The sequence below is a fragment of the Lytechinus variegatus genome, chromosome 15 (assembly GCF_018143015.1).
Source record: "Lytechinus variegatus isolate NC3 chromosome 15, Lvar_3.0, whole genome shotgun sequence".
NCBI lineage: Eukaryota > Metazoa > Echinodermata > Echinoidea > Temnopleuroida > Toxopneustidae > Lytechinus > Lytechinus variegatus.
The window spans coordinates 13,283,799-13,300,197 of NC_054754.1; the positions used below are offsets into that span (position 1 = coordinate 13,283,799).

General features: G+C 32.8%; 1 protein-coding gene across 1 annotated transcript in view; it reads left to right on the plus strand.

Moving 5' to 3' along the window:
• The window catches only part of LOC121428405 (golgin subfamily A member 2-like), a 28,457-nt gene extending 15,097 nt beyond the window's left edge, over positions 1-13,360 (plus strand). The window contains exons 16-23 of the mRNA XM_041625004.1: positions 181-294; positions 1,191-1,349; positions 2,221-2,349; positions 2,892-3,024; positions 4,510-4,686; positions 5,742-5,848; positions 9,026-9,224; positions 11,168-13,360. Coding sequence (XP_041480938.1) covers positions 181-294; positions 1,191-1,349; positions 2,221-2,349; positions 2,892-3,024; positions 4,510-4,686; positions 5,742-5,848; positions 9,026-9,224; positions 11,168-11,415 — 1,266 coding nt within the window. The 3' untranslated portion in view covers positions 11,416-13,360. The remainder of the gene's footprint in view (positions 1-180; positions 295-1,190; positions 1,350-2,220; positions 2,350-2,891; positions 3,025-4,509; positions 4,687-5,741; positions 5,849-9,025; positions 9,225-11,167) is intronic.
• The last annotated feature ends 3,039 nt before the right edge of the window (positions 13,361-16,399 follow it).

Here is a 16,399-nt window from a genome sequence, read left to right on the forward strand (position 1 = left end):
AATAACAATATTGATAATATGATAATAGTAATGGAAAGAAAATATTATATTAAGTGAAAGTAATAAAGATTCAAATGAAATTTTAAATTCTTGTTTTCCATTGAAATTGAAAATAAAAGTGTATGGTAAAGCATTTTATATTGTTAAATGTATAAATGTAAATATTCATTATTATTACAGAGCCAGGATAACATGGAACTTACAACCCAGCTACAGTCTGAGCAGCATGTTGGTAATGAACTAGGGTCAAGGCTAGGTCAACAAGAAAGTGAACTTGAGGAGACAAGGTCGAAGGTCAGCATCCCATCTGATCATTAAAATTTGGCAGAATAAATGGAAATATGTCAATTTTTTCTTTCTTTTTTTTGCAAAGATTTTTTGTTACTAATATTTTCATGATTTCATTATATGAACTCTTAATATGCTACTGTTGCCAATAATTCACGTAAATCCAACAGAGCTACAATTCTGAAGTAGAGTTAATGCATATTTATACAGGTTGTCTGCTATCTTGCGAGTTATAAACTTATGAGAAGGAAATACCTCTCTTGTTGATTAATGTTGTGTTATATAATTTGAATTTTGCTTCCCTTTTGGTGTGACTGTTACATGAATTAACTTGGATTGAAAATAATGAGATTGTATTCAGTAACCAAAATTACATTTATAATTTATTAGATGAAACATATGTGTAGTAAATGTTTATAAATATTCTGAAATATATATTTAAGAATAGCATATCAGCAAAAAAATGTTTTTAGAATTACAAGCTTATTTGCTTGATGAGCAGATTGCCCCTCCAGGGCCCCGTTGCATAAAAGTTACCATTATGGTAACTTTGCCATCTAATGGTAATTTAAAAGGAATCCTTGATTTTGATTGGCTGTTGAGCATCGTTACCATTAAATGGCAAAGTTACCATAATGGTAATTTTTATGCAACGGGGCCCATGGCCTTTGAGGCATGACATCTCATTTAAATGATAGTTAACCATCCAATAGTAGCTATAATGGAAGCAATGCTCAATAGCCATTCAAAATCAAGCATTTTATGGGAGTCATACCAAAATAGTAGCTCTTATAAGATCGTATAAGACTCCTGTAGTTTATAATGTGAAGATGTTATTTTTGTGTAGAAAATCACTCTGCAGTCTGCTTGACATGCCTTTGTACTTACTCTTTATCCCACAGCTTGAATCTACCGAGCGTGAGTTGGAGAACGCGAAGACTCAGACGTATGAGCTTAACAAACAGCTAATGCAGCATGCGACACTGGCGGACAGAGCACAGCACTTTGAAGCTCAAGGAGGAGTCAATGAATCTCTTAGGACAGATCTCATACAAGCTCAGGTAGGGACTATAATAGGTTTGATATCATTACTATAATGGTTTTGAATGGTTATAAGCATTATTTTTAATGCTTTGTGATTCTCAATCACAATGAGCTTTAACTCGGGTCATAATGGTTTGAATGTCTGACCATAATGGTTATAAAAATTGATAATAATAGTAATGGTTTCAAATTCTCAATCTTGACGATCTTTCATTCATGGTGATAATGAGTTAGAATGCCTGAACATGATAGTTATAAACCTTGGTCATAATGGTTGTGAATTGATAGTAATAATGGTTAATGAAACCTTGCTATCATGGCTTTTAGTTCTTGATCACCATTGTTTATCCCTGGCTATACTTGTTTTGAAATTACACTTATAGTTGAAAATTTTCATCTTTGCATTTCTAAATTTTGACCATTGTGATATCGAACCGTAGAGCATACTAATGCTGAATATTACAGCTTTTGAAAATTCACAACTAAGGTCTACCCTAGTATCTTCTGATGTCATATTTCATTGGATGTACTTAAATTAGATATATATTTTTTTTAATGTGTGATAGTTAATACTAAAAACCATTCTGATAATGACTGTTATTTCTAATTGTGATTTCTTTTGCCAAAGTTGATGTACTTGTTCCATTTGTCCTTTAAAATGTTGAAAAATGCATGCTTTACTTTTCACAATGTTTGAATGGGGGGAAAGGGAACTAATGGCAATTAACAGACTTACCACTACATTGTAAAGTATGAAATGTGAGAGATAGATATTAGAATTACATGTATTTGTCTATTGCATGATTATTTCCTTATCATGGCCATTTTTTGCCCTGACAACAATACTTAAATTATGTCTTGTCTGTGTTCTTAAATAATCCATTTTAGGAGCAGCTTCAGACTCTGAGCAGTGAGAATAGCCAGCTTAGAGTAAGGATCGCCAATTTAGAGAGTTACCAACGATCATCATCAGACGATATAGATGGCGATGGTCAAAAGATGGGAAAGGGAGACATGGTAACCATGAAGTACTTCATATAATTGACCCCAACCTTTTATCCTCTCCTTCCCCCCACCAAAAAAATTGCAAAAGATGACAAAGTTTAAATTAATTTTCTATTGTATGATAGTTGATATAAAAAAGATCCGCAAGCCATCTAAGATATTTGTATGACCTCCTTTATGTTTTATGTTAAAGTGGAAATAATGAAATTGAAATGAAAACAGGCCTCCCATGGAAGTCAATTTGCAATTCATGTATATCTGCTTCATCAGAAATGTTTCTGGTTTTTCAAATGATTTTCAGTCAAATAATTATACTAATATATGCATAATAGAGAACTCTTGGAATTGGCACCTGGACCAAACACCAAATCTTAATGATATTTTTTTTAGACTTTACATAGCACTCTTTCCATCTTAATAAGATGCTCAAGGCACTTCATAGCAAATTCACAAATAAAATGCAATCCAGGTTTGTATTTGTAAAATGAATTAATGGATGACACTCTGACTTTAGGGCAAGTAATTTACCATATTTGAATTCTGTTTTTTTTCAGGTTGATTCTTTGTCAGCAGCCATTAGACAACTTGAAATGGAGAGAGACAATCTCAAAAAATCCTTAGATGATCAACAAGAGGAATATAAACATCTACTCAAGGAAACAGATAAACTCAGATATGATAGTTTCGGTAAGCAAAAAAATGGTAATTTGGATGCATAGTCAATTTTCCCATATATTTTTCAAGTTAATTTTTCAACGTCATTTGTACATGCTGTACCTTCCTTATGGAATCAGTTGCCATATTCCATCCATTGTGTTTAAAACATTGATTGTTTCAAAATTGCTCTAAAAACCCATTTGTTTAAAATTGCCTTCAAGTACATGTAGTTTCCTCTCATTTTCATGATTGTGTTTCTTTTATCCGTCATCTTTTCCTGCTCCATGTAATCTTTCGTATTTCCTTTTCTTAGGGCCTCAAGCACAGGATCAATGTGGATTTGCACTTTAGAAATACTTATATAATATTGACTGGCCTTGAGGGGAACATCAAATATATTGCCAGCAAAAGAATCATATTGGCCAGAGTCTTTAGACGAGGGCAATATGGGTCTTTTAAGGGCAATATATTTGATGTTCCCCGAAAGAAGAGCCAGTCAATATTTTTATTATCATCCAAATCAGATATCTAGAGCAAAAATCATGATAATGGTGATATTTCTGTTTATAATAGTGCTATTGTGTCATGGGTCTAGGCTCTGTACTTTACCATTATGATGTACTTGCAAGCACTTGGATCCAGTGATGTCTTTATTATGACGTATATTGTTGGTGCACAGATCCTTATGAAGCATATCTCTTTATACGCATCCTCAAATGCCCGGATGTGAGACCAGGGAAAATACAAAAGTATATTTTGCGTCGTCTCTGCATGCAAAGTAAATATGCGCATTGAGACCGAGGAAAATACAAATAATATACCTATCCCTTCCCGATATGTATGAATCTAGGGCAATACGGTTTTGTAAATGACCAGCTCAGATGTCTGATACGGGTAATAATCTGTATTATTACCAGAACTGTACTGCCCTAGATTTTTTGAAAATTGCGAAGGGATGGGTATATTGTTTGTATTTTCCCTGGTCTCACATCCGGGCATTTGAGGATGCATAGTAGAGATACGCTCAATAATGATCCGCGCGCAACAATATTCGGGCGTTGGATTGTGTCTCTGGGGACGCTATCTTATTACAAGTATGTCATAATTGTAAAGTGGAGAGCCTGGCCCCTGATATAAACATGACCCAGAAGAACCATATTCTTGAAAGAAATGTCTAAATTTTCACTATTTTTGCTATAGATGTCTGATTTGGATGATAATAAAAATATTGACTGACTCTTTTGGGCAACATCAATATATTGCCTTTAAAAGAACCATATTGCCCTCGTCTTAAGACTCGGGCCTATATGATTCTTTTGTGGGCAATATATTTCATGTTCCCCTCAAGGCCAGTCAATATTATATGATATTATTATTCTTATTACAATGGTTGTAATAATAATTGTTTTTATATCGTGCATTTCAGACCTGTAAGGACTCTCATTGTGCTTTACAGAAATAAATTCTACATTACAAATTAGAGCATGTTTCATATCATGTTCCATTTTGATTCAGATGGCTCCAGGATGCAGAGTCCCGTCACCCAGGAGGCGTACGAGACCCTGGAGCTAGCCATGGAGAAACTCCAGGAGAAGTTTGTCCATGAGATGAGAGTCAGGGCGGAGCTTGATGACAGGATCCAGGAGCTGGAGCATGTGAATCTCCAGTTGGCCGGAGAAACAGAGACAATAGGTGAGTTCAGTCTTATGTCAAACTGATTCTAAAGTGTGAAAGCATGTCCAGACATGCTGTGATGAACTGAGTTTGAACTTATTTACCGCTATGCTATTGGACTCTTTTTATTGACTCAAAAAAAAAAGAAATTGTGTCACCTGAAAGATGGATTGTAGGGCATTATGGGTAAAGTAAGAATTTATTGACTTGCCTTATGAATAAAACTTGATTCTTTTTTTTTTTAGAAAAGGCATAAATGAGTTTAAAAATATCAATGATTCAGTAACTTATTCTAAGATTGTCCATTGGCATATAACATATTTTTTAGTTATAAAAATAACATTGTAGTTTCCATCGCCAGGTTGTGGCATTCAAGTCCTACATTTATTCATTAATGTGTAAATTTCTTGTCATAAAAAAATCAAATTTTATAAACTTAAAGGTAAAAAAAATGCTTGTTTTTTTATACAGAGAATGAAAAAAGATGGAAAAGTGTTGTAATGTGTTATATAGAGTGATTTAGTTTTTTCTTCATTTTTTACAATGTCAGAACAGAGTATACCATAAATGTAGGCTACAGATGTTTTTGCTTTGACAAAGCAACAGTCTGGTTCAATTTTCATCTTGGTTGGAAGTCATCCCCCACATAAAATAGCATAGGCTGAGAAAAAATACAGGGCTTTAGAAAGGAACAGATCTACATGTTAAAACATGACATCTTCATTTCTTGCAAAAAATAAACACAGTGTATTGAAGCAAAAGTTGAACAATTCTATGACTTTCACAATATGGTATGCCAATCTTGTTTGCTAATATTTAAAATGCCAACCGTATATCTGATTGTATTTACGTGTATCTTACAATACAAGTTTTATTTGAAATGCTAATATTATTATGCTAATGTTGCTCAACATACTTTATATTCTACAGTTCAAATTTTATTCAGAATGCCAATTTTAATATACTAACATTTACTCAACACACCTTACATCTTACAATTCAAATTGGCAATTTTTTCATGCTAATGTTGTTCGATATATTTATGATGCTAATCTTATTCATATCCTTTTTAGGAGAATACATCACCTTGTATCACAATCAGAGGGATATCATGAAGAGAAGGCAGGACGATAGGGAACGTTTCGTTGCTACGTTAGCGAGAGAAAAGGAAGATATGGAGGTAAGAATGAATTCTAGATTTAAACAATGGGGAGGGGCTTCATATCCACCTGATGAAATTTCTATTCTAAAGGAATATTAGTCATCAGTGGCATGTCATTTCTCCGAAATGGTACAAAATATGGAAGACAAAAAATAAATATTTCTAAAAAGCAGGAAAAAATTAAGAGGAAGAGTCTGGTGAAAATGAGAAAATAAGGATAAGAATTTAAAAATCCATTAACTGTCATAAATACTGGTATATTAAGACATTCTTGTAGTAAAAGTATATGACCTTCTTACATTTAAATGAATTTCAAAAAATGTAAATAAAGTCAACTTTGAATGAAAGATAATCATATTAATGTATCAATAAGGAATATTACATTTTTTACTGTTCTGTTATTAGGATAACTAGCCACGAATCATTAAGGGCGGAAATCACAATATTAGTCTGCATTGCTTACTTTCCAAAAGAATTGCTCGTATAAGTATGTTGTCATTTGACAACTGCATCTGCATGCACAGTGAGGAGAATCACCAGTAAAACCCCTTTTCTGTTTGTGGGCTGTGTTTGAACTCTTTTAAAGCTGTCTTGACACCCTTTTAAAGATTGCTACAAAATGTCACAAAAATCCATAGTTTTCTGATTATACCAATAAATCACTGCAGAATGACAAAAAATTGCATATTTCTTTTCCAATTGGAAATATTATGTTTAAGTGCTTGAAAGTATGAATAAAACGAATGCATTTTGGAAACTAATTTTGAGATAAATCAGTAAGTAATGATCATAGATTGCTAGGTCATTAAACCAGTACACCTATTCACCTTGTACTCAATGTTATCTGGATTATTAATTAGTAGCTGAGTGATAATCACTAAAGTTTGGACTTTTCAACCTAAAGTTCAAACTTTGATCACAATGATGTAGGTATTATTAAAGGTAACATTATTCAAGTGGCACTTCCCCCCATTTATCAAGTTGATTTGAATAAAATTGGGCAAAACTGAACAAACAAAAAAGGTGACATTTCATCAAAATCGGAGGTCAAAGTAACATTTATTTATCATCACCTTTTTAGAATAAAAACAACAAGGTGATCTTTGAGCCATTGTTGATTGGGTTATCAAGACAAGATATTATTTAAAAAAAACATTACCATATTTTGGAAATATGAAAACTTCCTCTTTGCATATACATGTATGACTTGACACCTTGTATAGTTATTTCATCATTATTTTTATATTGTCATAATCATAATCATTTCTATCTCAAGTCAAGCCTTTACTCTATAGATGAATCAAATGCACACATTGGCCCGTATTCTGGAGTAGAGTAAACTCAGGTTTAAAGTTGTGGTTTAAGTATGGATAGCCAATTGTGACACAATTCTCTAAGAGTGGATATATAATATTTCAGCTCATTTGACTCTCAAATTTTTTTCAATTTTCTAGGAAGTATGGATAAGATATTTGGCTTCACCATTGAACAATCAAGAAAGAGCACAGTAAACGTAAAAAACATGCAATATAATAAAAATTTTGACACTTTGGCTTCCCATAATTTTAGCACAGAGTAAGACCACAGTCTTAATTAAACTTGACTTCAGAATATGGGCCATAGATTTTAATTCTAATCATGTGGTAGTTTGCATGGAGAAACATTCAAGCAAAATCCAAATAATTAATTGCTGTAAGACAATCATTTTGAGATATATTCTTTAAAATCAAGGTGGATGTTAGAACATCTCACCTAGTTTAAAGAAGCCAAACGTGAAAAATAATAAATATACTAAATAACACTGCTATCATCAATATGAATAAGCACATATATATTATTACCATGAAAAAAAACCTGTTTAATGTTGGAATTCCTCTATTAGTCTGCTAATATCAATTCATTTAAATTTATGTCCACATCTGATCAAAAAGACAAGTACAAATTGTATATGCAGATAGATGAAACACACTCAGTTCATAGTCATAATGTGGCGGGAATCGACAAAGGCTGAAGGCCTATCAGGGTTATTCCCAACGTTAATTAAATTAACATAAAATGTTCTTTAAATGTTTACTTAATAACATGTTTAAAATAGTTTATACAAAGCAACGAAAAATACACACACATAGCATTGAGAAATATAAATAGAATAACGTAAAGATGACCAGACACCCCCCCCAAAAAAAAGGCATACATGGATAATTTTTTTTAGGCTTAATTTTCAATTAGGTATTTCTTCATTTTTGTTTTGAGTTCTGAGCAATTACTAATTTTCTACCCAAATAATTTGGCAAGTAATATTTTTTGTATACATACATGTAAAAACACTTCATAGTTGGTTTGGTTTAATGTATCCTGTTTGGATGTGATTATCACCAACTTACTACCATGAAAATATTAGTTTCTGATTTCATTTATTTATTTATTCATTTATTTTTTTTATTATTTATTTATTTATTTATTCATTCATTCACTTATGTATTCACATATTTTTTTTTTTTTTTTTTTGGGGGGGGCTACTTTTCACAACCTACTGCCTAAATCTGCAACATTAAGTAATCTTTAACATTGCAGTAAATAGGGATTTTCCTGGGCGTTTTTTTTTTATAGGGCTCCATAGAGCATTTCGGAGGCAAAAATCGCCCCAAGCCACGACATATTTCTTTTCCCCCTGATTACCACTATTGCCCTGTTACATTAAAGATGAAATTGATTTATGTAAAGCATAACTATAAGTATATGACAAATCATGTATTTAGCATATCTCTTTTATGTTACATCCCGTGGAAATTATCTCTTCCCCTCTCTCTCTATCTCTCTTTTGCCTTCAGAACATAAGAAACCTTGCTGTCTATTAAAGCAGATACTAGGGGAGAAGTAACATTTGCGGCGCGATGCCCATCATGATCATGGGCCCATTTCATGAATACTTTTCATACTTTCATAACGAATGTACAGTTTCCATAACGAGTTTATGATCAGCCAATCATAAACTCGTTATGGAAACTGTACATTCGTTATGAAAGTATGAAAAGTATTCATGAAATTGATAGATTTCAGTAGCTTTTAACTGTTCTGCAAATTTGTTATTATAACAAGTTTTATGGACCCTGACAAAATTCTAAAAAAAACATAATTGATATCACTGAGGGGTTCTCATTAATACTCTTCATTTCCTTCGCTTTGTCTTTTTAGACCAAACTAACCCAGCTTCAGAACCTGGTGGTTCAGTTACTCCAAGAGAAACAGCATCTGCACCCCTACGCTCATCAGAATGACGTCAAGAATGCCCTCAGTCCGCCCCGAGATCCCAGGAACGCTTTTAAGATTGAACAGGCCGAAGAAGCTGAAGAAAAGATGGAGCAGTCGTCCCAGGAACAAACCACCCAAAATGGTAAGACTCAATTTATTTCTTGATAAAGCAGTAATCATTAAAGGAAACCAAAACCTAAGAAGAGAAGCAATCTTATTGGAAAGAGTAAAATGAGAGGAACAATTCAAACAACGTTTCATCAAAATCGGTTATGAAATAAGCAAGTTATGGACGATTAAAAAGTCTTGTATTTACTATGTGGATCCTCAAATTGGCAAACGTGCTTCAAAATGGCTGATTTTGTGGACAACTCTCCATTTGTTTTGTACACTTTTTTTCAGATTTTCCCCTTTATTTTACAGATTACATCATCTCCTCCTGACCTTGACATATATGGTGTGGATTATATTTTCCCATGACATATGTTGTGCTCAGAAGGAGGCAAGATGCAATTTGAAAGATGAGGAAAATCTGAAAACCTAATGTTGAGAACTGTTTGTACAGCATACATGTACCTGGGTGTAGCGAAGTTGGTTGCAAAAGTTGTGTAATACTTGAATCTAAAATGTAAACAAATGACGTGGTGCGTAACTTTCATGTTACAGGGGGGGTTGCAAAAAAATTGCCGAAAGTCGCATGCACTGCACGATGTCAAGCATGTATGGGACTGCACTTATCATTCAAACCAATTCAACTGTGATTTGCAATATTATGAATGTAAGGACATTTTAAAGAATTATTTTACATTGGACCATCTATTCGCCTTTTAAAAATGATATTCTTCATCAATAATATCCTGGGAAGTATTCAAGAATATGCAACAGTTATTTTGCCTTCTCGAAAACTGTACTAAATCTTTGAATGTCCTCATATCTCATTATCTTCTCCACTGATAATGTCCTTGCCTATCTGGGGTTCAAAGATCACACTGTCAGAATCAACAATCAACATCAGATCAAAAGAACCCCCTGACATGTTTGTTCAAGATATTAGAAGAAGGTTACACAGTGGATTGACAGTCCGACAAGACCTTCTGTGTGTACATTGTAAACCCAACTCCTTGGTCAAACTTTTAGTCAAAGCACTTATGATATTTACCTGTAATTCATATTAGATTTTTTAGATTTCATTCTCATGTAATCAGTCATATATGTTTTCATGGATATGGTAGTTATCAAAATACTTTTTATTGATACTGTGGTAGTTCTTTCTTACTAAGAATAGAAAATTGTAATTCTTATTTATCAAACTTAACCTATCTATAAGATATCTATAATTCTCATTTAATCATTCATGTATTTTTTCATGGTACCATCACGCATGATACTCCTTCAAAGACTTTAAAGACTAAAGATAGAGAGAAGACGATATTGGTTCTTAGAATAACCTGATTTCCACGAAAAAAATAAATGAGCTAGATATTCTAAATAAACTGGAAATTTAGTGCACCTTTGGTTTGGCTTGTGGTTAAAAATCTTGCTTTTGATTTAAATTTAATTACTTTCAATTTATGTTTATTTGCAAGCTATAGTTCATGATTAATTTTGTACATTGAAAAAATAGACTCTATGAAAATGAACATCAGAATATAATAACATCAGCATGCATCTCCATTCTACCTAATTCAATAAGAAAAAAATAGTCATATGGCTCCAGTTGATTAGTAAGTACAAAAATTATAGTTTTGGGTTTTCACATGTTATTTATCTCAGAGATAATTTTGATTCAACACCAATAAGAAAGTATATCAATCCAACTAACATAAGCGAAGCTGTTCTTCAAGGAGGCAGATCGATTCTGAAATGTCAATACTAATAATTAGTTCCCCAAAAGTCTAAAATTGTCCTTGTAAGTTGAAAAAAGGTAACTGAAAAGTGTGACCCGGTACTTCATTTCTTGGGCATGAGACACCAAATAGCACATTTTACCTCCAATTTATCTTGAACTTTATATTTCTTTGCTTGATATTTTAAAATGTGTGAAATAATAATAAATTACTGTATTTTTTCACTCTCTATTGATAGATATGGACTGGCCCTCATCCTCTGAGAGCGGGGACGGAACGTTTGAGGAAGTCTCGCTAGCCGATGACCGTTACCAGACCGCTTTGCCTTCACCGGAACAGCTTCCTCGCAGCGAGCACACCGCTCAACAGATTATTCAACTTCTACAGGACATGGGGTCTTCAGCCGCCATCATTGATCGTAGCACCATCTTAGACAGGGACTTCATGCCGTGCAAGTATTGTTCGGACGTTCTCATCCATGTATGATGGCATGACTGGCCGACCATAGTTCAGATGTTCTCATCCATTTATGATGGCATGACTGGCCGACCATTGTTCAGACATTCTTGTCCATGTATGATGGCGTGACTGCCCGACCATATCACCTTCCATCCATATCTAAGAGCTTTATTCACTAGTGTTGTAGCTAGTCTTTTAGCTTCAGCATGGAGTCTGAGGCTATCCGGTAACTTCTGAAGTGAACTCAAGGTGTGGATGTGTTCGCAACTGATTTTGATCTTTTAACTACTGAAGTTCTGTTAATTCCTGTCAACTTTGTTGATGGACAATCCCATTCCTGCAAGCTACAGTGTAACTGTAACACTGTCTAGGATGGAGGGTAATTGCCAAACAAGTATTATATATCAGTTGTCTTTAATTGGTCCATTGTGAGCTACATTCATGAATCCATTTGCCAAATGCCTGATTTTCATGGTGATCCAAATTTATAAAAAAAATTCTTTTTCTCACCTTCATAGTAGAGTGAGACTATAGGCATCGCTTTTTTTATGGTGGCAGCGCCGTCAACATTGAAATCTTCATTAAATAAACTTCTTGAAATGTCATCATAACTGTGAAAGTAAATTGATCTATTTCATGACACTTGAACCTGAGGGTAGTAAAGTAATACTTGTCATCTTGCCTGAGTTTCATGTCACATGATCAAAGTCAAAGGTCATTAGAGGTCAACGAACTAAGTATTTATTTTATTTTCAAATGATTTTTTTTTTTTTGGGGGGGAGTATTCATCTTAGCTATTTGCAAAGTCAGCTCTACTGCTATATTGAATCATGTAATGCAAGTGAGACTGCCAGAGGTGTCCTACATGTACTTGTCGTATTACATGCGCCTGTAATTCTTTTGAAAGCTTAGATAAAATCTGCTTCCACGTACAATTGATTGCAGTTTCACTACTTTGATCTACTTTGGATTTTTTTTTCTTCATTTTATTCAATATCAATCTTTTAAGTTCTTAAAGACCACTTTTCACTTATGTGGTCCTTATGTGCAGATTTCATAGTTACAGTGTACAAGGCAGTTTGGGCAAATTCAGGATTTCCTCCAAAAGCAGACACTCCATTCCATGTTTCTGTTTCAAAAGTTTTTCGGGTTATAGATTTTAACATATACCAAAATTAGATTATTCTCAGCCAAAACTATCAATATGCTCTCCATTGGTATGCTCCATGTGTTTACAAAACACTGTCTGATTCTTGTTTTTAATTAATCACTAAAGTGGCAATGGGTAATCCTTATTGCTTCCTACCATTTTCTTACTCATAAAGGTTTATACAATATGGAAGCAGCTGTTGAAGAATAATAAAATGAATTGAAATTTGCTATGAATTCAGATATGTATTCTAGGGAATATATTTTATATTTAATTAGTTTGATATAATCATTGCATTGCTTGTGCAGTGTTGATAACGGTGAACATTTGTAGTCATCATGTTCAACAATGTTGATTAACTATTGATGTGTGGAATTAAATGTTGAGTACCAGTACATATATGTCTTGTTCCTTATGAATGAAGTATGGTGTGCTTTTACAGTAGTGAATTATCTGTTTTGGATAATTGGATCTCATAATATTCTCTGATATATAGATGAAAATGTATTAAGACATACATTTGCACATTTTGAGAACAGGGTTGACGTTAATGGTCATTTCATTAATCACATGACACTCTTCAAATTGGCAGTGATCATTGCTTTCATTTATTGCTTCTGTGTTCTCATCTCTCAAAAAAAGATACAAAGAATATTGTCATAAGTTTAGAATGTACAATTTCTATAAAAAAACAAAACATTAACATTAATTTGTGGATTTTAAAGTTTATTTATAATGTGGTATGGTACTTATTCTGCAACAAAGTATGTTTCACTATCTGAAATGAAAATCGATATATTGCAACACAGCTTTGGGAAGTTTTTAAAAGAACCTGTTATTATTGTATCATTGGGATTTTACCTTCACATATTGCAAAAGGTAATACAGGTCATCTCTGAAACATGGTTACAGTTCAGAAAAATCTAGTTCATTAATCTTGTATGCACTATCTATTTAATTAGAGATATGCATTTCTTAAGTGCCTTATATCACTAGGCTCATTTGACAAAAGTGTAGGGCCGTGATTCGTTAACCTTGCAATCAATAGCAAGATCCGAGATACTGTTAGTCTGTTATAATCTACTGAAATGGTGCGATTTGATTGGTGAAGACCAGATTTGTCATAGACTTTTAAATTCACCGACGGGAAAGAATTTAGATATACTCTGAACAAGCATAGCTGAATATATCCATATAAAAGCTGGAAAATTGGAATTTAATACTCTGTATCACATAGAAGAGGATAATAAAAAAAGCTGTTGGTTTCATCGTCAAATGAAATAATGAGTATAATAAAGGACATGTTACGAGAAAGATACCTCCTAAAATCTGATATTTTGTGGTGATTCCCACAATTGTCTAAATTAAAACAAATAGGTTCCTGCCATAACATATTTTCAGAAAAATTTGTCTTCTTAATCTTGGGTTACCTCCTTCCAAATATTGAATTTGGTGAAAATGGCAGGATATAATCTCCATACATAGGTTTCTATTATGGAATCACCAAACTTTTTAAAGAAAATTTGAAGAGTTTTCAATTAGAGAAATTCAAATAATAGCGAAAATGCCACTAAATCTTATAAACATGGAGATTCAAATTTTGATCAAGAATCAGGTAGATAGTAGTGACAAAATTGACTAATTTTTTTTCACTTTTATGTTAAAGTGATATGTCCATAACTTACATAAGTCTGTGCGGCATGGTCTAGTGGATCTGACTCTCGCCTTTTAAACAGAGGGTTATGGGTTCGAATCCTAGCCATGGCCTGTTTTCCTTCGGCAAGAAATTTATCCACACTGTGCTGCACTCGACCCAGGTGAGGTAAATGGGTACCGGCAGAAAGTAATTCCTCAAAAAGCTGTGCGCACCAGAATCGGTAGACTAGCTTAAACGGGGTAATACAGGAGCGCCTTTAGCACCTAGCAAGGTGGATACGTGCGCTTTACAAATCCTATATTATTATTATTTATTATTAATTAACTCTGAGCAGACCTTCAGACAAACTTCTTTGGCTGCATGGCTATTTGTTGCCCAATTTTATGAGGCATTGTCCCTACACTGAGACTACACTGAGACAATGTCATGCTGTATACAGGGTACTTACTTTCTCGAAATATTACTTTGAATAGGCATATGCCATACGAGTCATATTTCGTCAAAATACAATTTTCATACCCGATTTCCTTTTGTACTCTGTAAAGGTATTAAAAAGGTATCTTAGTTCGTATTTTGTAATTTATTTTTATTTTATCCACATTTACACCCATGTTTTGATAATTTTTGCTTTCATACATGTATTTCTGACCATGATGTTATGTTCTGAAACGAAATGTGGATTCATACATTTATGTGAGATGTACGTTTGGTTTGTTATGCAAAATTATTTAACTTAACTTTGTATCATCAATATCTTTTGATACATTCCAGAAATCTAGAACCTCAAATTCTGAAGATGGTGTTTAAAAAAAATTCCAATGAAATCAAGTTTGTAGAGGAAAGTAATTATGGATCTAATTAATTGCTTGTTGGCATTGTTAGATTATTACTTTTAGTTGGAAATGGATGTCTGAAAATACTTAAATTGATGAGAAATTTACATAGACTTCAAAGATAGAATTAATTCTTATTTGCTAAGATCCAGACAATGTTAAGTGTATATTTATTCCCTTGTTTTATCTCTCGGTTTTCGTAGAAATAATTGTATCAAAGACTGTTTATTTATTAAGAGTTACTCATATCATCTGAAAATTGACACCAAGTATTCATGGGAATGACACTAGCCACAAAATGTAGTAAATCATATCCCTTGGCATTTAGTTAATTAGTATTTCAAAAGATTTTGGGTCTAAATTTCTTGTTCCCTGTACCTTGATAAAGATAGAATAATGAGATAATTTTTTTTCTTTGTTTCTATTTATTTCATGAATACATTTTATTATTTACTGTATTTTGCAATATTCTTTAAGTGGTTATAACTTTGTGTTTTGATATAAAGCATATATTTTTGTTAAATCCAGATTGTTTTTCACGAATGCAAATTATTTTATTGTACAGCTAATTTGGATAAAGAATTATAATATTATTTAGTGGAGGAAAGTGCTTTGATTAAAGGAAGATAAATCAATGATAGTTCACACAAATGTCTTGAAGTAATCTCAATGCATTTCTTCCTTTCCTTTCTTTCTCTTATCTTTTCTGTATTAAACTTTAAATATGATCTAATTTCCATCCTCTCGCTCTGTTACTGTCTCTATACTAGTTTAACATCTTTGACATCATTTATACAGTCAGTATTAATTATTTTGTATCTGTTCTATATTGTCTTGCAATTCCTCCAATGTTATTTCAATCTAAATCACTTCTCAAGTAAACAATCTTTATTAAAGAATGTGCCAATAATAGTTCTATGCCAGATGAATTGATTCCTCAAAATGACTTTTCAGTGTTATCAGATACAATTTAATTCTCAGTTGCACAAAGAAGGAAAATTGGTGTGAAAATCTTAATATTTAAACTAAAATCATTGTTTATTGATGATAAATATGGTGAGTCCTTCTTAAAGGGACTGTTATTCCATCTATTGAATTTTAATACGATGAAAAAGTTTATATTTCATGTGATATTGAAAGATAGTTCTCGGTTGTTTTTTTTAATATCATTTCATTTGTGAAGAATGATTATTTTATTGGATCTTTTCTTTTATAATGTGATGAATGTTGCAATGTGTAAGTAACTTCAGTGTAAGAAGTTACCGTTTGTATTAAAGGCTATGTGTGGAAAAAAATATTGCATGTAATTGCATGATCATCACTATTGCCCTTTCTCTTTATCTCCCTCTCCCTCCCTTCATCTCTCCCCTC